This window comes from Trichomycterus rosablanca, chromosome 12, assembly GCF_030014385.1.
Source record: "Trichomycterus rosablanca isolate fTriRos1 chromosome 12, fTriRos1.hap1, whole genome shotgun sequence".
NCBI lineage: Eukaryota > Metazoa > Chordata > Actinopteri > Siluriformes > Trichomycteridae > Trichomycterus > Trichomycterus rosablanca.
In genome coordinates, this window is record NC_085999.1 from 38,576,387 (window position 1) to 38,597,495 (window position 21,109).

The window sequence follows — 21,109 nt, forward strand, 5'->3', positions numbered from 1 at the left end:
GGAATCTCATGAAAAGGGGAGTAAAGATTTTGGAGAGGACGGAAAACTGTGCCCTCTGACCTCCATCATCCCACAGCGGGTCACGTAGGCCGGGAATACGTGAGCGACTCCACAGAGCAGCTGTGAAACGTGACAGGAAACTCGATCAGCCTCAGTAAAAACAGGGTCAGGCTTCAGGGACGCTCTTCCTGTATTTTTGTGCTGTGGTCTCTTCACGTGCCTTTATTCCAACATGTTCCTCACATCCAGGAGTACAAGCGTCATTCCTACGGACTTCAAAAAGTATCAAAGTATTCTAAAAAACTCATGGTGTTCACAGATTTAGTAAATATCACGTGGGATGTGTGTAAGGGCGATATGTTATTGTCACATGCATCCAACTAGTGTCACTTTTGCTAGTCGTTTCTGGTTTATCCAAAATAGAACTGATAAACAATTACTTGAAATCATATTTATCCTCCACTAGTGACTGTTGATCTTTACTAAAATGAAGTCAAAAACAAAACTAGAGCGGTCAGTCACCAGAGGAAAATGTGGGTGTGATTGTGGAGTATGTGGTGAGTTGAATACTTTTGGTAAGAAATGCGAATGTGTGAATGTATGTGTGTAGGCGAGTGCTCAGAGGAGTAAATACTTTTGCTGAGATGTTATCGTGCGTATGCAAGTATGTATTTGTTGGTGGTGTAAATACTTTTGCTCGGATAGGTGATTGTGTGTATGCAAGTATGTAGTTGTTGGTGTGAATACTTCTGTTTAAATATGGGATTGTGCATATGCAAGCATGTATTTGTTGGTGGTGTGAACAGTTTTGCTCAGATATGTGATTGTGTGTATGTAAGCACGTATGTGATGGTTGTGTAAATACTTCATTTAGATATGTGACTGTGCATATGCAAGCGTGTATGTGTTGGTGGTATAATTGCTTTTGTTTAGATATGTGACTGAGTATGTAAGAATTTATTTGTTGGTTGTGTAAATACTTTTGTTTAGATATATGATTGTGTGTATGCAAGTATGTATTTGTTGGTGATGTGAACACTTGTGCTCAGATAGGTGATTGTGTGTATGCAAGTATGTATGTGATGGTTGTGTAAATGCTTTTGTTTAGATGTGTGATTGTGTGTATGCAAGCATGAATGTGTTGGTGATGTGAACACTTTTGATCAGATATGTGACTGCGTATGTAAGAATGTATGTGTTGGTGGTGTGAACACCTTTGCTCAGATAGGTGATTGTGCGTATGCAAGCATGTATTTGTTGGTAGTGTGAACACTTGATCAGATGTGTGATTGTGCATATGCAAGAATGTATTTGGTGGTGGTGTAAATACTCTTGATCAGATATATGATTGTGTGTATGCAAACATGTATATGTTGGTGGTGTGAACACGTTTGCTCAGATATGCGATTGTGTGTATGCAAGTATGTACAGTATTTGGTTGGGATGTAAATACTTTTGTTTAGATATGCGATTGTGTGTATGCAAGTATGTGTGTGTTGGTGATGTAAAGACTTTTGATCAGATAGGTGATTGTGCATATGTAGTAAGCACATATTTGTTGTTGGGGCAAATACTTTTGTTTAGATAGGTGATTGTGTGTATGCAAGCATGCGTACCTACTTCCATCACATGAATAAAGTACCTTATTTATTTTGCACAAGACCTGAGCTTATCTTGTATTTACCTTATTTATTGTCTAGATGGCCGACAAAAGTGTCCACAAACGGGGACAACAGGTCTAAGTTAAGCAGAACGAGGTATAGGGCTTAACAAAGCCAAAATTTTACGTCCCCAGCAGCAGTCAGAAACAATTAATGCTGTTATCAGACTTCCGGAGTCCGATAGTGATAGCGAATCAGATTGGACAGGACACTCTTTGGGTTTAAAAGACATTAATATATATTTTTAATATTGCAGTTGTTAATATTAATTATAAATATTAATATTAATAATGATGCCGCTTTTTCTTTGTTAGTCGACTCAGGATTTTTGTTTTTGTGAATAATTGTGAGAATACGTTATATAATCTTCACAATTTTGTTGTTTTCAGTTACTTGAGTTTTGTGGCGAGATCTTGGGAGTTCTTAAAATGGTGAGTGGCAGCACTGGTTACCACCATCATATTTTACAGTTGGAACCGTTTTAAATGGAATTAATAAATGACACCACACACAAAAACAGGAACTGATCTAACTGATCCAGCACCTTCAGGAGCAGCCAGGAACCTCTACAACTGGTATTGCAACTTTCCGTTTGACGTAATGCTCGGTGTTTTAGATCAGCGGGGAGAAAAAAATCTTACTTTGACCTATTTAGAAAATTCTAAACTGTATTTAAGGGACAGAAAGAACTGAAGAATGCAAGTGTAAGACGGGTAAAAATGAGACTAAAGTTTAACTAGAGAAATACTATATCAAACATGATACAGGAAGTAAAACAGAGATAAAGTAAGTGTGTGTGTGTGTGTGTGAGAGAGAGAGAGAGAGAACAGAGAGCTTTCGTCCTTTGTCTCTCGTCCAACCCTCCCAGGATCAGCTGTTTACTCGATGACGCACGTCGAGCTCCAGTTAATGTCGTACAGGAGGCAGCGAGCATTCCATTACAGGACTGCATGCTGCATTCACTCGCCAGCTGCGTGCTCCAGTACACTCGCTCCCTCTGTACTGGTTTTATCAAACCCAGTACGTTTACTACCTGCACACAGAGCTGCTACTTTTATATTTACTATTTATTACCTGATTTATTTAATAATTACGTAAAATCGATAAAAGAACTGCTGTATGTACAGTACGTTCGAATTCCTGTCTTCTCATGATGGCCCATGCACAACAGCCTATGGTATGAGGGGCCTTGTTTAAGGACCCAGCAGGAGCCAGGATTCGATCCGAATACACATCACAAGGCAGCATCCTCACAATCTCACACACATTTAAGAGCCATTTAGTACCACGAGTGCCTGGAACAAACCCTGAGCATTGTGGAGAACATGTAAATCTCAACCTCAAACATGCTGAGCGTCTGAGAGGTGAAGATCAAACCCAGGTCCTAAAGGCTGGTATTCCCATGCGACACCACTCAACCAACCGCACCACCGAACTGCAGAACGTTTGGTTTGGTTTGGTTTTGTTTTAATTGCATGCAGTTGAAGCTCAGCGGTTAAGGTACTGAACTAGTGATCAGAAGGTGGCTGGGTCAAACCCCATCGTCGCCAAATTGCCACTGTTGGACCCCTGAGCAAGACTCTTAACCCGCAGTGGGTCTGACTCAGGACAGACGGGTCGCCAATCCATCACAGGGCACATACACACACACCTAAGGGGGCTTTAGTATGTCCAATGAACCTGACTGCAAGGAAACCAGAGCACACGGAGGAAACCCACACAGACACAGGGAGACATGGTTCTGCTAGGGCAGGATGACCGGACTATGTGGGTGGGGTCTTCGAACGCTGTGTAAGGACCCTGATTGGCAGATAGAGAGGCGCCTGTGCAGAACGCATGGGTGAAAAAGGGTTCCGCTAAGGGCTGAGCGCGGGTCCGAGGAATCAGGGATTTAAATTGGGAGAAAATGCATAAATAAAATAGAAAAAGTGAATAAATAAATAAATACAATATTTATTTTTGTTTTGCTAATCATTTCTTAAATATTTTATGCATGTTGAGCTTTATTTTGCCACTTATACATCCTTGTTTAGCCTCTGGGTACTAAAAAAGTTTATTTATTTGTACAGTCTTTTAACTACAAGATCACAAATCTAAATGCATAAATAAATGAACCAAATTTTCTTATACTGTTACAGCAGCTCTGTCTCTCCTTGTTTCTTTTTGTACTGTTTTTTATATGAACCATCTTATTTCTCGTGTCTTTTTCTACGTATCGTCTCTTTACGCAATCCTGTGCAACCATGGACGTGAAACTGGCAAAATTATCTGTCTTTTATCTCATCTTAAAAGCCGCTCAGGTGCCGCAGCGGTAAAAACACACGCTGTTCACCAGATCTCGAATACATCGTATCGAATCTCGGCTCTTCCTGCCGGCTGAGGCTGAGCGGCCACATGAACGACGATTGGCCTGTTGTTCAGATAGGGGCGGGATTAAGCCGGATGGGGTCTCTCTCTCAGACTAGTGCGATTACGACCTCTGCTGGCTGGTTGGTGGCGCCTGCACGGAGATGGGGAAAGGAGTGCGGTAGAGGGTGTGGCCCTCCGTACACAGCTCTGTACTGCACTGCACTCGTCAAGTGTAGGTGATAAGATGTTCGACTGCTGTGCACGTGTCGGAGGGGTCGTGGAGCAGCCTCGTCCTCCCCAGTCAGGAGCAGGGACCAGCATAAGTGAGAGGATGATTGACGGGTAGGAATTGGATGCACTAAAAGTGGGAGAAAAAATAAATAAATAAATAAAAAGAAAAAAATATCTCATCTTAAAAGATCCTGACCAACCAAACATGGTTCTGAGGAGAGAACAGCGGAGGCTTCACTTGCCTGGTGGTCTAGCGCTACAGCTTATGATCCGTCTCTGACATGAGCGCTATTCCAGCTCACCAGATAAACACTTACAAACCCGGTCCATCAGTAACAGCACAACAATACGTGTGTGGCGGTGAATGGAAATCGGAGTGACGTCACTTCCCTGAAAGACTGGGTTTTACGTAACATCACGCCCTTGTGTAAGTCTTATAAAGAAAAGTGGCTTTTATGAGAAGCCGGGCTCGGTGTTTACCAGCGTGTGCGTAATGAGGCCCAGCATTTTTCCCAGCCCGAGGACGGCATAAACGTTTTGGGTAATCAGGCAGAGTCCTGAAAGTCCTAAACGGCGGCTCCTAATGACTCCATTAGGGTGCAGGTTCATTAAATCGCTGGTGGAGAAGGAGCCGGGACGCTGCTGTGCACACGATGAGCCATCGGCTCTCGTTTATAAATACCGGGTCACATTAACCTCGGCTCTGGTGCTGAAACAATGCTGCTGCTGGCACGCCGAGTGTCGATTCAGAGCTGTGAAATAGTATTTGTCCCCTTTCCGATTTCTTCTATTTTTGCATATTTGTCACTATTTAAAAACGTTTAGAAGATCCCTCGAATTAAGGTTGCTGGTTCAAGCCCTGTCATATTTGGAGAATTTCCAGATTCATGCAGCATGCACGGGGGTACGGTTTCTGAAACTCGAGCGGGGACTTTCCCACCCGTTAGTCCGACCTCACATGAACTATACGCTGTAGCCTGTCCCGTCAGGGTGTCTGGACAGGGTGCAAGAGTTCAGTGTTCGGTTAATGCATGAACACCATACTGACGTTAAATATCACAGAATCTGCTGAAGGACCTCAAAGTAAACGCTTGTGGAGATTCACAGTCAGTTCCTCGGACTTCATGGCTTCACGTTCATGGTTTCAGGTCTTTCGTCCCTGTGCTGCTGCTGCTTGTTGGTCCCTGGGTCCCGGACACTTTACTTATTTTATCTCTTAAGTCTGTTTACTGTCCTGGTGACGGGTTTTATCTAACGCCACCACGTCTCGGTCCAGGTCAGAAGAATTTGCACTCGCTGACCCTCGGTAATGCAGGCAGATGCAGATACGAGGATCGTCTTACCTCGGCGGTTATAACAGGTTCCTGAGTGAAGGAGCGTGCCGTCCGAGTCAGATATAATCTCTCACTGACACGAGCATGACAATAAATGTAGACGTGTGTCCGTATGTATTCGGAAATTCCTCCTAATGTTCAACTTCAGCTGCTTCAGTCACAACCTTCAATAATAAGTTCATAAATTCTATGTAGTCTAGAGGTTATGGTACTGGACTAGTATGCAGAAGGCTGCTGGTTCAAACCCCACCTCTGCCACTGTTGGGCCCTTGATCAAGGCCCTTAACCCTCAATTGCTTAGACAAGATACTGTACGTCGCTTTGGATAAAAGTGCCCGCTAAATGCCGAAAATGTAAATGAACTTTGGAAGGCCATGTTCGTCTTTCATCTTAACTAACGTCCTAGCTAATTCACGGCTGTGAAAACGGCATCACGGACCGTGAAATGAGACACAAGTATGAGGCGTCCTAGCAATCATAAAGCTATTACATTTCTGTGCTGTCGTGTGCTGACAACGTTTGATGTGTCCCTTTGTGTATTCCATAATCAATATAAAAGTGTGTTTCTCTACACACGTGATCATCTCTGTAGTCATCACATGAAAATCTTCTTCCCCTTAAGGCTTCTCTGAGCGTCCAAAAAGGTGGAAATCAGATGGAGCTAAATATAAGCGTCTCTCAGTCTCTCAGACACGACCGATTCCTCCTCCCACCCTCACCGCTTATAACCAGTGTGGTTACGTGGTTAAGGTAATGGACTAGAAATCATAAGGTTGCTGGTTCAAGCCCTGCCATTGCCAAATTGCCACTGTTGGACCCCTGAGCAAGGACTTTAATCCTCAATTGCTTGAATTGCGTCCAGTCATGCAAGTGTAATTGCAATACAACCTTACAGTTGGGCGTATGGACAGACGTGATTGGCTAACATCTGAGGAGGGATGGACGAACCTGCTAGCCACTGGAAGGCGCACTTGACTTGTCAGTGGTTCTCTACACACGTGATCGTCTCTGTAGTCTGTGCTGCGCCTCGAAAGAACAAACCAGTAAAGTTTTCTGCTCCCCAGAGTTCATCTGTGTTCAGTTTATTTCTCTCTTTATAAACTCAGCAACTCTAAAGACGCTCGGTTACACCAGCGATCCTACGGCAATTCAGTTAGCAATCGGTTAGTCAAAATGTCCAAGATGTGGAAGTAAAGCAGCTAAAACACGACTCGGGTAAGTGAGTTTGGAAAACGAACAACCGATTCTGTGGACGATTGGTGTAAAACACGGACGGATTTTTGTATTTGAGACAGAACATGAAGCCTCGCATCGTCGCTGGATGTTGTGGGTTTACATTCGACTATTAAGGTAGCTGTGCTGTGTGTCGTAGCTCGATTTATTCTATTAATTAAAGCTAATTGACAGCAGTGCCCGTGCATAACGACATGATGGACTTCATATTCTAGCCAATGGTTTCGTAACAGAATGTCCAACAAGCTCTCTGCTATGCGCGTCCACATACTTTTGATCATATGACGTACATGTTCCTGACGCATACACCAACACTAACAAACACACTCAGATATACGTTAGATCTGACTGACTTTTCGACCCCGGAGCTATGCATTCCCAGCATGCACTGCTGTAGCAATGCTTCTGTATCTCTGCCACCCGCCAGCTGAGAGACGGGATCAGGATCAGTCTCCACCGAGAGGCTGGTACATAACAGGACACACACACACACAGGAGTTCTGTTATCAGCTCCACTTACCATATAGAAGCACTTTGTATTTCTACAATTACTGACTGTAGTCCATCTGTTTCTCTACATGCTTTGTTAGCCCCCTTTCATGCTGTTCTTCAATGGTCAGGACCCCCACAGGACCACCACAGAGCAGGTATTATTTAGGTGGTGGATGATTCTCAGCACTGCAGTGACACTGACATGGTGGTGGTGTGTTAGTGTGTGTTGTGCTGGTATGAGTGGATCAGACACAGCAGTGCTGCTGGAGTTTTTAAATACCGTGTCCACTCACTGTCCACTCTATTAGACACTCCTACCTAGTCGGTCCACCTTGTAGATGTAAAGTCAGAGACGATCGCTCATCTATTGCTGCTGTTTGAGTCGGTCATCTTCTAGACCTTCATCAGTGTTGGCTGGACGTTTTTGGTTGGTGGACTATTCTCAGTCCAGCACTGAAAGTGAGGTAACAGCTCTGATCCACTCATACCAGCACAACACACACTAACACACCAGCACCATGTCAGTGTCACTGCAGTGCTGAGAATGATCCACCACCTAAATAATACCTGCTCTGTGGGGGTCCTGTGGGGGTCCTGACCATTGAAGAACAGCATGAAAGCAGGTTATAAAGGCATGTAGAGAAACAGATGGACTACAGTCAGTAATTGTAGAACTACAAAGTGCTTCTATATGGTAAGTGGAGCTGATAAAATGGACAGTGAGTGTAGAAACAAGGAGGTGGTTTTAATGTTATGGCTGATAAAAAGTCTTTCACTCACATCAAAAGTAGTTGGTCTAAAAAGACGTAAGTTGTCCACAGTCACCAAAACACGTCCTTATCAGTAAATTCCAATAAAACAAATTGAGGAGGGTGTATTAACTGTTTTAAACCATTCTTCATGTCCTACCACTTAATAATACCAAAATAAAGGAATGCAACAAATTCTACTAACACTGACACACAGTTCAAGCATGAAAAGCTCATTAGCTCATGAGAATCAGGTGTGTATAGACGAGCTTTAAACGAGTATCAGCACTGATACTACTGGTTTACCAAGGTGACTGCCTATATACACCCAATGTGACAGAGTTCCAAACCTCCAAATTGCAAGACTGGGGATGTTAGCTCATAAATAAATGTGTGTGATTGCTGCTTTGTTTATCAGCGTGTGAATCTGAGCTGAATCTGCATCAGTGTGGAATAAGGTGCAGATCCAGGGTTACAGCTCCACATGTATCTGTGTTTATCTGGATTCTCCTCCCTGTTTCACTTTTAAACTTGTGTTACAGCTCCAGCTTCTGAGAAATGGTAAGAATCAGAATCAGCTTCTCCCAGAGTCTAAAACGCTTCTGGTTGAAAATAAAGCTTAACGTGGTTTAATGTAGTAAAAGAAGGAGACAGGAGCACTAAACTTCTCTTCATTATTACTGCTCATAAGTTCCTCCACTAATCACATTCCTCACTCGCTGTTTTACTACAGTAAGTCATGCTAAGTGACCGCGCAAAGCGGTTTTGTCTCTTCTCATGTGAATGCGCCGGTACTGAACGGAATACGGTATTCCAAGATCGAGCATCTCCACCATGAATGTGGAGTATTGAGAAGAAAACTCACCCAACTTCACAGACAGTGATCAGTGGTGAGGTCTGAACTCGGGACCCTGAAGTAGTAAAGCTGTAAAGTTTCTACACCTAATAGAATGTTTATTCTTGTTTTGTTTATGTTCACCTGACAGGTTAAAAAGCAAAGGAAATATTTTCAGCGCTTTGCACAAACCACAGAGACGCCAACACTTGCACAAAGAGGAAATACCACGAGCTGCAAGTAACCATGAGCAATGATTAATGCAATGCAGACTGCAAGTGCACAAGAGTAAACACCTTTCACTTCCTGCACTGAAATATCACCATCTCTGACATTAAAGAGAGAGAACTTATGAGCAGTAATAATGAAGAGAAGTTTAGTGCTCCTGTCTCCTTCTTTTACTACATTAAACCACGTTAAGCTTTATTTTCAACCAGAAGCGTTTTAGACTCTGGGAGAAGCTGATTCTGATTCTCACCATTTCTCAGAAGCTCGAGCTGTAACACAAGTTTAAAAGTGAAACAGGGAGGAGAATCCAGATAAACACAGATACACGTGGAGCTGTAACCCTGGATCTGACGCTTATTCCACACTGATGCAGATTCGTCTCATATTCACACTTTGATGACGTTGTACCGCTCAAGCCGAGCGCCGAACAAAGCGGCTGTTCATCGTTTAATTGAAATTAAATTTCTCCACCAAGGGCGTCGAGTCTTAAAGGATTTGCGTTTAGGGGACGTCGAGTTACAAGGTAGCGCTGTATTAGAAGCTGGTATTTTTTTTAGTGCTTTTAGGAAGAGTGGGCACTTACAGTATGTGCTGTGTGACGGTAACGGTGATCATTTTTGGATTGTGGTTAAGCTGGTTTAGATTACCAAGTCCAGGATGGTAGCATGATGGCACAGCTTCACAGGTCCTGGCATTTAGCAGATGCTTTTATCCAAAGCGACTTACAGTACTGTGACAGTATATTGTCCAAGCAATAAGAGTAGAGATGGGGCTTGAACCAGCGACCTTTCGATTACTAGTCCAGTACATGTACCAGTAGGCTACAACTGCCCTTTAATCACTTCTTAGGTATTGTCGTCCATGCCAGCATGTACCCAGGGTTTCTATACAACGATGCTGCTCCTGTCAGATGTGATGGATATGGAGTAATTGCAACGACAAGAAATCACTACAGACTTTATTGAAGACTAGAGCGGATAACAACTCTATTATTATTTAATTGTTTATTTATCTATTTATTACCAGTTATAACTTTTAGATCATTTAATTCTGTGTTTGTATGATTTGTGTAAATCGTGTATTTATTTAAAGTATCCTCCAGGCCACCCAAGAAGGACGGGCCCTGCTGAGTCTGGTTCCTCTCAAGGTTTCTTCCTGTAATTTTCAGGGAGTTTTTCCTTGCCACAGTCGCCCTCGGCTTGCTCAACAGGGGTTTTTGTATCTGTTGGTCCTGGATTTTGTAAAGTTGCTTTGAGACAATGTATATTGTAAAAAGCGCTATATAAATAAAGTTGACTTGACTTGACTATACTTTGGACTGGGTACTTCTCTCTACTCCCTGTCCGGGGTGTTTGGCCGGCTGGATGAACCAGAATTTTAAAAACCTTAAGGCTTGCTTTTAATTTGAAGAAAAAAACATAACACAAGAAATATTAGGAATTCAATTTTTTATTTAAATAAATAGCCACTTAAATAAACGTCTTTCGCTCAGTCTCACACTTTTACACACACGTTCACACATTCAGGGCACACGTACGGTTTAAGCACACGACATACATCCAGGTATATTTAACAAACAAACAAACAAAACAAGATGTATTTACAGTTCTGCATTAAAAACAATAGTGTTTAATCGTAACCTAATCGTGATCATAAGTAACACTAAAGACGTCTCTAACCCAGCAGTGGAAACAACACTGCTCTCATCGTAAAGTGCATTATTCTGAAACGGAAAGAAAACGAACATATAAAGCGTGGAGTTTCTGATCTGGTGAAAGCCCAGGGACCACGTCATTGATCGGTGTGCTTTTCTCAAGTCCTGAAATCAAACCAGAAGTCGACATTGCGTGGGATCCGTTCAGAGAAAGGCACGAGCGTCGGTGGTGAGTGCAAGAGGTTTACGAATACGACAATATTCCAATAAAACGAACACAAAAGGTAGTTTAACACTGTTTCCGACCGTCACGTCACCTTCAGCTTATATATTTCAGTCGCTGGTTTAATAAAAACCCTGTATTATTATTTTAACCGTCCCCACAGTCATACACAGATTGCTTTTTGTATTCACACACGCTGTTAAACGCACGATTATTACAAATAAATAAACACACACAAACACACACAGAGAAGTCTGAGATCTACTTCTAGCACCTAGTCTGTCCAGCACGGCTAAAAGTCTCGGCCTACTTCAGCTATATTGCTACAGAATGTCGTGAAGAGAATAAAGTACACGTATAATAAAACAGCAGTGGTCCCTCCTGAGATATAAGAGACCCCCGAGCTTAATAATAAATCGATTGCTTTTCATCTACTACGAGCGGCAGCTACTTCTGAGCCGCGAATGCGCTACGAGTCGCGCAGCAGAGAGCCGTTAATACAGCTCGGATCAGAGACCCGCCCCGGCGTGCATCCGAGACGCAGAGGCGGCCCGCTTCAGAAGATCCCGGGATCCGTTTTCACGTCGGTGCTGGGTACCTGCTGCTTCCTACATCAGCTTCTTCACCTGGTACTGCAGCTCGGTGAAATATTGCACTAATCCCGTTCGCTTTGTTCCATTAAATACACACGCTGTCCACACACCTGGTACCTGGTCATGGCAGCATCATTTCTATTAGAGAAACGTTTAGCAGCAAGAGCATCTCCCAAAGTGCACACTAGCAGGGAGAGAAGGAGGCTGCGGCGATCGTTGTATGTAATTTGGGACGCGGCGACGACGTGCAGCGAAGACGTTAGTGGAACACTGACAGGCTGGGTTAGTTTCTCTTAAGAATAAACCGCGTACAAGATCCGGATGATTTGTACATGAAATTAGGCACAAATAAGGTTTATTATTTAATATTTAAACGCCTTGTGTGGCGTAGAGAGTGTATGGGACGTCTGGGATCACCGTCTGGGCGTTCTACACAGACGTGACTGGCTATGTCTAAGTGACGGGACGACCAAACCCTACCTACCTGTCTGCTGTATTTCTAATTGAAATGAAAATAAATGAAGAATTCTGAAATGGTAATCACATCAATCACATCTCGTTTTTTGGTAGCATCTATTTAACAAATATTTATCCAATCAGGATCGTGGGGGGGGCTGGGGTGCTGGAGCCTATCCCAGCTTTTCAATGGGCGCAAGGCACACAGTGACACCCTGGACGGGGCGCCAGTCCATCGCAGGGCAGACGCACCCATTCACCTACAGGGCGATTAACCTGACTGCACGTTTTTGGACTGTGGGAGGAAACCCACACAGACACGGGGAGAACATGCAAACTTCGCACAGAGAGGACCCGGACCGTCCCGCCTGGGGATCGAACCCAGGACGAATTTTGGGTGCGAATCTCTCGGCGGTCAGGCATCTTCACAGGCATGACCGTCATGACGTCCGAGGGGACGGAAGCCCCGTGATGGATTGGCGCCCGGTCCGGGGGCGCGTGTGCCTGCCTCGCGCCTAGTGTTTCCATGGAAACCGGACCCACCACGACACTAACCAGGATGAAGCGGTGGCTAAAAAGAATGGCATGATTAATAATCGGGTTCGAAAAGGTTCGAAGCTTACTCGTATATTATAATCATATAATCATCTTTATCGTTTATCATCATAAAGTACCACGAGTGACTATTTGACCCTAACTAAAGCTGCTCTGCAGTCTTAATAATGAGGATAGATCTGATACTGCAATTCTGACTGGTATGAACTACGAGAAAAAGGAAACTTTGGTCTTAAACGTAAAAATTTAAGGTTTAAGGAAGACGTGACCGCACTACATACTTATACATGTAAATAAATAAATAAATAAATCCACCTGTCTAAGACAACCGCTTTAAACAGGGAGGTCAGGCGAGTGTGAGCCCTAGTGCTGGATCAGCAGGAGGTTTTCAGTCTGTTATTGCTCTGGGCCTGACCTCCAGAACGTTTGGTTATTGCTTCTCCACCTTCTGGCTCGTGTCCCGAAATTGCATGTTGTGGAGAGACGAGCTACGACTCCTCTGACTCTCGGTTCGTCTTCCGCTACCGTCATTTCACCATGACGCAGCTGCCGAGCTGCTGTCCGGCGCGGGTCAGCTGCTCCTGTGGCTCGGAGCCCCCGCCGCCCCCGGCGCCGCCCAGGCTCCACCCCGTCTGCTGGGGCAGCAGGGACACGTGCCCCTGCGCGAAGCTCTGGAGCCGAGGCCGCGCGTGGCCGATGTGCAGCTGGGCCTCCAGCAGGTGTGCCGTGGACGCCACCTGGGAGAGGGTGCAGAACGACGAGGAGTCGAGGGGCCGCCGCCGCCACAGTCTGCGCTGGAGGGGTACCGCGCTCTGATGGCACGCGGGGACGGACGGCTGGACGGGGGTCTGCACGGGAGGGTCGGAGAACACCGCGGCCGGGGCGAACAGGCTGTTCGGGGGAGGCGAGGGGGGCAGCTGGTGGGACTGGGATAGGAAGAGAGGGCTCTGCTGCTGGGGCTGAATCTGGGGCTGGTGCTGGATCTGCAGCATCCTGCGTCAACAACAGACACAACAAGCGTATGTATGAACGTGTGTGAAAATTTACTTTCAAGTGTCCTGCACGTTGATCTAACCGCAAATATAGAATATATCATTTAAAATGCACATAAAAACTCCCTATGAGACTAAAAAAATAGTATTTTTTCATGCCCCCACAAGATAGAAGTTGAATTCCATCCAGTTCCTGCACATAAATGGCACTTAATCAGTCGTGGAAGGTTAAAAATCGTTACTAGCTAAATAAAAAGATTTCTTTTTATTGAATGAGCTTTGGAACACCTGAATAACAAACCCCTCTCACCTCTGCTGATGCAGCACCTCCTCCAGCATGCTCCGGCGCTCCCGGGGTCCCCCAGAGCCCTGCAGGCCAGAAGACGAACACAGCGTCGGGCCTGACGACCCCCGGCTGCCTCTGGGGCACGAGGTCGGAGGGCACGCCTGTCTGGCCAGACCCTTGATCTTATTCAGGCCCAGGAGGCCTTTGGTTCGAGAGTTCTTCCTCAGCTGCTGGCGGAAAGCCTTCAGTCCTGCACGCACATGCACAAACGCACCAGTCAGCTGGGAGGAACAAACCGGGCCAGGCTCACACCCTAATCTAGACCTTATAACATCTGAAACTCTGATTCTGTTCTGATTATCGTCGTTATGGACTCACACACACACACACACACACACACACACACACACACCTTGCGTGAGGGAGGTGTCGGAGGCTCTGCGTCCCTCCTGAAAGCTGGCCGCGTGCAGACCGCCCTGGTTCTGCAGGAGCCGATTGTAGGACAGGGCAAGAGGTGCGCCGGCCATGAAGCCCGAAGCCATGAGCGCCGACAGGTCCACCGCCGCGTTACACAGAGGCGGGTTCGGGTTCGACGAGGACCTCAGACAGCTGTCGGACGACGCCCCGTCCGAGGGACTGATAACGATACCTGAAGAGAACGGGGCGGGGGGCGGTTAGGAAATGCTCTGGAAGGACCCTACCACCACCGATTTGCCTCTGTTGGACCCCTGAGCAAGGCCCTAGACCCAAAGGGTCCTCAATTCACACTCACATGGCGGGGAGCAGCGATGGAAGCGGGCGGAGACCTCGGCCAGCGTGTGCCTCCGGGACGCGTTGTTGGGTAGGAGCTGGGGCGAGGCCCGCAGCGCTCCCTCCTCCTCCTCTAGGTCTCCAGGCCGGACCTCCTCGCTGATGGTGGTCTCCAGGAGACTGTTGGGCGAGACGGAGCGATTCCAGAGCAGCCCGTTCAGACTGGCCTCTACCGGACACACCACCCTCTAAACGATCAAATAAGAGAAGGATTCACTCAACCGATCCAACTCGCCATACAGCGAGGAGCAGAAGGGGCGGAGGAGAAGGTGATCCGACCTGAAACAGCCCTCCTTGGTCCCACTCCACCGGCGCGTGGAGCGCAGGGTTCACGCCGGGGGCGACGGGCAGCGCCGGCCGGAAGCTGTCGGACGGCTCGCCGATCACCTTGAGGAGGAGAGGACAGAGGAGTAAGCCGGAGCACAGAGGGGACGTAACGTCACACCGGAGGAAGTGCGGACCGCGAGGCGACGCTGACCTCGGGGTTGGACGAGGAGTCCGGCATGCTCCCGCTCCTCTGGCTCCAGGCTCCGCACCGCCGGCTCAGTTGCTGGCCGCGGTGCTCCTTCACGCGCTCCAGCAGCAGGTAGTAGATGGCCGAGAAGTGATTGTAGCTGCTGCTCTGGAGGGACTGTGGGGGAACAGAACTGGTGGTGAGTTTTCCGAAGCATCTTGGATATTTTGACCAAGCGATTGCTAACTGAATCGCCGCGGGTAGAACGTTAAATCGCCAAACGCAAACCTAATATTTTGAACTACACCGCAAACGATATGTTACACTGTCCGTGTAACGGTCCCTCACCTCCACGGTTCTCTGGCGGTCGATGCCCAGCGTGTGCATGATGCCCAGGACGGGCTGGCTGTAATCCCCCAGGTTGGAGTTGTAGTCGGTCAGGGGGTGCGTGAGAGTGTGGTGGGGGGCGCTGGGGTCAGCCAGCATCCAGCGGTGCTGCTTGATCTGGGCCACGCCGATCCTCTTGGCGGGGTCCACCACCAGCATCTTGCGGATCAGGTTCTCGCAGTCTGAGAGGAAGGGTGAGACTCGTTACGGGCGGGCACCGACGCCCCTTATAGGCATGTTCGGTATGTCTGTCTGAAAACCTAGCGAGCTGCCTTGCTGCCTCAGTAGAGGATCCTAATAGACACGGAACTCATAATCGGATCCACTTTAGACTTGTGCACCTTTATACAAACTAAACACCGATGCGAATGTATTCACATCTCCGCTGGTTGCTCCACATTATACGTGCCGCACTGAATGCTGGGATTGTATCACAGACAGGGCGTTGGCTGGAGACTGAGAGTGCTCCCGGGGAGAGGGGCGTGGCACATAGGCGCTGTGTGGACAGAGCGCTAGGTTTTCAGACAGACCTTCTACCTGAGAGCACAAACAGACGAGTGGAAAGTTAAACCTTTACCTTCCGACATGAAGAACGGTATTCTGAAGCGTCCCTCCGTCACCCTCTGCCTCAGCGCGGGTAAACTATCTCCATCGAACGGCAAAGAACCGCAAACCAGGACGTACAGGACGACCCCTAAACTCTGAAACACACACACACACACACACACACACACGATTTAGTAAACAGTCACGTATTACTCTGTATGTTATTATCGGCTTTTACCGTGTACAGTGATTGTGTACTGTGTCTATACCCAAATGTCCAGCTGGGGACCCTCGTACTCCTTTCCCTCGAAGACCTCGGGGGCGGCGTACGGCGGGCTGCCGCACCACGTGGACAGAGGCTCGCCGGCGTTGTAGAAGTTTCCGAAGCCGAAGTCTGAAAGCAAAGCGCGAGACAGGCGCAGAATCAAAATAAGCTGCGTGTTCGACGTGAACGAGTGACGATCCGACTGACTACTTAATATACGTATGAGGCAGCTGATCAGGTAGGCAGCAAGGCAGCTCACTAGGTTGCCACACGGACGCCCCGTCTACCACTGCTACCCTAATCGGGTAAGTGTCTGGTGGCATTGCTCCCCCGTATCGCGACTGCACCGCCCACCTGCCAGTTTGATGTTCATGTCGGCGTCCAGGAGCAGGTTCTCCGTCTTCAGGTCGCGATGGACGATGTGATGCCGGTGACAGTAATCTACGGCCGTCAGGATCTGCCAGAATTTCCTCCGCGCCTCGGGTTCGCTCATCCTCCCGTTCGACGTCAGATAGTCTGCAGGGGGGTGAGAAGGAGGATGAGTGGAAGAGACAGAACAAAACGCTTTGAATAAAATAAAGTATCGCAGCTTCCACTTCATATAAAAGACGCAAATCCCAAACTGGTTTTACCACTCGGAATGAGGAACCTTTTAATCCCCTTTAATTAATTTTTCCCAACCACCGAAACCTGCTTTTCCAGTGACGGATACCTTCGTCCGTACTCACCGAACATTTCTCCGTTTTTTGCATACTCGGTCACGATGTACAGCATATCTTTGGTCTCCATGACCTGCGCACACACAGACAGAAGACACAGCAGATAAGAAAGGCGCGTCTGGCTTTGAATCTCCTTTCGCTGCCTCGTTAAACTTTAATGCCAACCTGAGTACTGGGTTTTCCTTTTGATCGGAATCAGATCGGACGGGCTGAGTTTCACGCATTCGCATTAGAGGACATGCGAGCACTTTCTAAAAATCTATGCGTTTCAGGTAGAGTTTGCGTTAGGGTTCTCTGGTTCCTCCCACCTCCCAAAGACATGCCAGTGGCCAAACACGCTGCTCCTGGGTGGTAGCGAGTAAATAAATATGTGTGTGATGCCCGGTGATGACATACTACCACCCTGTTTAGAATAAATCACCTATCAAAGACGAATTAATAAACAAATCTGTTTACAATTTGAGCTTCTCAATGTCGCCTCACAACGAGAAGGTCCTGGGTTCGAGGTCCTTTCTGTGTGGAGTCTGCATGTTCTCCCCGTGTCTGCGTGGGTTTGCTCCGGGGGCTCCGGTTTCCTCCCACAGTCCAAAAACGTGCAGCCGGGTTAGTTGGAGACACCGAATCGCCCTGTAGGTGAATGGGTGTGTGTGTGCGCCCTGCGATGGACCGGCGCCCCATCCGAAGTGTTACCGTGTGCCTTGCACCCATTGAAAAGCTGGGATAGGCTCCAGCACCCCCCCCTTTTCACGACCCTAATTGATCTAGTGGTTAACTAGAGGTCAACAACCAAAACTAAAACCTTCAGATGGTGTGTCTGACGTTGCATGAGCATCCAAACAGCAAACCTTACAGAAATCCGATCGACTGTTTTATAGACGCTTTCCAAGAACGGGTCGTCCCTAGGAGCGTCTGAGGGAGGAACGCAAACGCTACAGCTCGTGACGGAACACACGACTGTTTCCTCCGATTCAGAACTTCACAACACTCCTGGAGTCCTGGAGTTTATAAGCAAGGGTCAGGGGGGTAGCCTCTCCTCCTGAGCTGTGAAAACAGAGCCCAGGCATACGAGACGCCACCTCGTGATCTCCAGCCTGCCGGGTCTGGTTTGATATAAGCGTACATACGTTTATTATTTTTTGCACACTAATGCCTCTGAATCCCTTTTGTTTAGCCCGTGCGGCTATGAGCAGGTCGGACCGTTAGGAGACGACAGGTACTTCGAAGGAAGATGGATCAGGTGGCGTTCCAGCTAGAGGATCATACAGACGCGGACATTATTCATTCATCGCGAGCACGTCATTTGTCTCCGTCGGGGTCTGAGGACATGGGGGAGAACATACCAGCAGTGCTATCGGCCAGGAATCCGCCAGGTCTACGTACAGACGTGATTGGCTGTGTGTGTGTGTGTGTGCTTTCAAAAATGTGCAGGCTTCTTTTATGTAGCAGAAGGACCAAATGCATGTTCATACAAGGTGTAGAAATTAAATTACATCTAGGGAATATGCTTTTTTAAAGAGAAACATATCATTTTCCCTATAAGAAGGCATATGTCCTAGGTGTATTTCAATTTCTACACCTTCCTTGAACCTGCATTTGGTCCTTCTGCTACATAAAAGAAGCCTGCACATTTCCTAAATCCACGCACCCCCCCCCTCTTTCATCTCCCAGGGATTTTAGGAACACTTTGTGAACCGCAGTACAAGCTAAACAGTCAGGCTTTGCACGCCCGAGCGGCCGCAGTGACCGGAGCTCATCAATCTGCATGTTCTCCGTGGCACATGAACACCACACACACACACACAGAGTCAGAACCATGTGCAGAACAAACGTGCGGCTTGACTTTAAATAATGCAATGAGCTACGTAAACTGACCCTGACGAATGTCGTTTTTGGTTTATATTAAAGCTTTTCCACTTTCTTAAAATATGCATTGACATTTTTCACTCCGTCTGCAATATAAATGTGCCATTAATGCTTGGCAAAGGCTTTTTAAAGCCTATTACACTGGATATAATTATAAATACAGTATTGTCACACTGTCTAGCCTTCAGTCCATCATCACCACTTATACTAAGCTTTAAATGCGCTGTATTGAATCCCCTCAGTGATTTCACCCCTGACACGGACAGATCAGCTGTCAGAATGCTACAGCACTAATAATATTATGATAACCAGGTCTCCAGGTGATCAGTATGATGTGTAGAAACGTACCTGATACAGCTTGATGATGTGCGGATGATTCAGCAGCTTCATGATCTGAACCTCCCTGTAGACCTTCTCCAGGTTGGACGGGTTCAGCCGCGTCTTATCGATTATTTTGATGGCCACCTGCGCGGTAGATCGGTTCGGGTCGTTACAGATCGTACACTGCGATTCGACAGGTGTCACGTGAGTGCGTGTCTGCGCTGCCGTACCTGTGTCTTAGTCACTTTGTGCCGTGCCAGTTTCACCACGGCGAAGTTGCCCTTCCCCAGCGTGCGGATGATTTCGTAGAAGCCGACTTGGAGCGGGCGGCCCTGGCCCGTGCTTCCCTCTCTCATGATGACCATGCTGATATCGGGGTGTGTGTGTGTGTGTGTGTGTGTGTGTGTGTGCAGCAGAAGTTAGATCACTTCTGTTTCTGTGTGCTGCCTGCGAGAAAAGAGAGTGTGTGTTATGATGAATGCATTATAGCCATTTAACAAAGGTATTATTATTATTATTATTATTATTACTCTATAATAATAGAGACAGTTAAGCTCATTATAAGCATTAAAGATAATTCTGCATTGTCAAATAGCAGATTCATCATTTATTACTTTACTAATAAGTTAAATGTGCCATCATATCTGACTATTATTATCTGACATTTATTTTAAACTATAACCTATAACATATTCTAAATTTGTCCTTATTTACAAAAGTACTACATGACTATTATAAATATCTGCCAATAAAAACCAGGTAGGTGATTGCAGTTTTATTTATTTGCAAAATATTGGATTGACAAATAACCATCAGCAAGAATTATATATTAGTGACAGGATTGTTTATTACATTTCATTACTTTCCCCTTTTTATATTAAAATTTGCATTTTCATCTGTGTCTTGCTGACATTTTTTTACTATAATTATTATTATTATTATTATTATTATGCACAGTAACGGTATTAATAGTATTTGTACTATTCTGTTAAATTCAAGCAATGCCTAAATGCATGAGCTACTGAAAACTTGCACATCAAAACAGATTATATAAAAAAATATATAAAATATAAACATCTGAATAATAATTTTAGCAAATCATTATATATAAAGCACAGTATGCACAGCTGTGCCAGCAAAATAATTATGGAATTATTATTAAGTTAGTTAAAAATAATTATGCATACCTATAAAGTTAATTATATGAATAAATACAACGTTAGAAAGTGATTTAGGGCGCATACTAATGTTGGAGTTCATACTTGCACACTACGTAGCATGTCACAACAATGCACTCTTAAGTAAATACAATGCACCCTTACATACTAACTAGTGTGCAAGTATGCGCCTCGGCTGAGTTCTACTCACCTCACGGCACTAATAAATTCCTCCGCCGTCCTCAAAACCCAGACACGCCTCAGTCATGGATTTGTAATTGATTCCACACATAAAAAAGCGACTTTAATCGTGGTTAAATAACCAGAAAAACACGATTCTCTGTCAGTTATGTTAACACTAATACTTCAGGAAAGGAGCCGTTACTAACCGCCGCTCCTCTTCCCTCAGAGACACTTCTGACACGCTCGAGCCCCGCTCGCGCTGCTAATGCAAGCCAGGCGCGCTCTGATTGGCTGTGGTCTGACAGGCGATGCCCCGCCCTCGGCTGTTCTTCTCCTCCCCGTTCCTACTGTACCCGCGCGGGCACTCCGCCTCATTTACGCCACACTGACGTCAGAGCTTTGGAGCGCCCGCCAAGAGTCGGTTGCCTGGCAACGGCGCGGCGGCTCGCCGAGCTGGTTGACGCGCGTGCTGATGGACTGGTTGCCTGGAGATTAGGGACGATGACGTAGGTCCCAGAGAAGTGCGACCACGT

At 46.4% G+C, this 21,109-nt stretch overlaps 2 protein-coding genes across 2 annotated transcripts in view; both read right to left on the reverse strand.

The window, feature by feature from the left end:
- Positions 1–12,566, reverse strand: part of LOC134324076 (dual specificity tyrosine-phosphorylation-regulated kinase 4-like) — a 43,252-nt gene extending 30,686 nt beyond the window's left edge. The window contains exon 1 of the mRNA XM_063005728.1: positions 12,420–12,566. Within this exon, the coding sequence (XP_062861798.1) occupies positions 12,420–12,566 (147 nt within the window). The remainder of the gene's footprint in view (positions 1–12,419) is intronic.
- On the reverse strand, positions 10,544–20,797 carry sik1 (salt-inducible kinase 1). The gene is made up of 14 exons (XM_063006378.1): positions 20,605–20,797; positions 19,467–19,683; positions 19,264–19,380; positions 17,062–17,125; positions 16,688–16,849; positions 16,338–16,462; positions 16,100–16,223; positions 15,484–15,704; positions 15,160–15,312; positions 14,961–15,068; positions 14,644–14,869; positions 14,284–14,520; positions 13,896–14,121; positions 10,544–13,586 (listed from the first exon to the last, which is right to left on the reverse strand). Exons 2-14 carry the CDS (start codon positions 19,599–19,601, stop codon positions 13,121–13,123), a joined length of 2,364 nt encoding a protein of 787 aa, XP_062862448.1. The 5' UTR covers positions 19,602–19,683; positions 20,605–20,797; the 3' UTR covers positions 10,544–13,120.
- Positions 20,798–21,109: the final 312 nt, after the last annotated feature.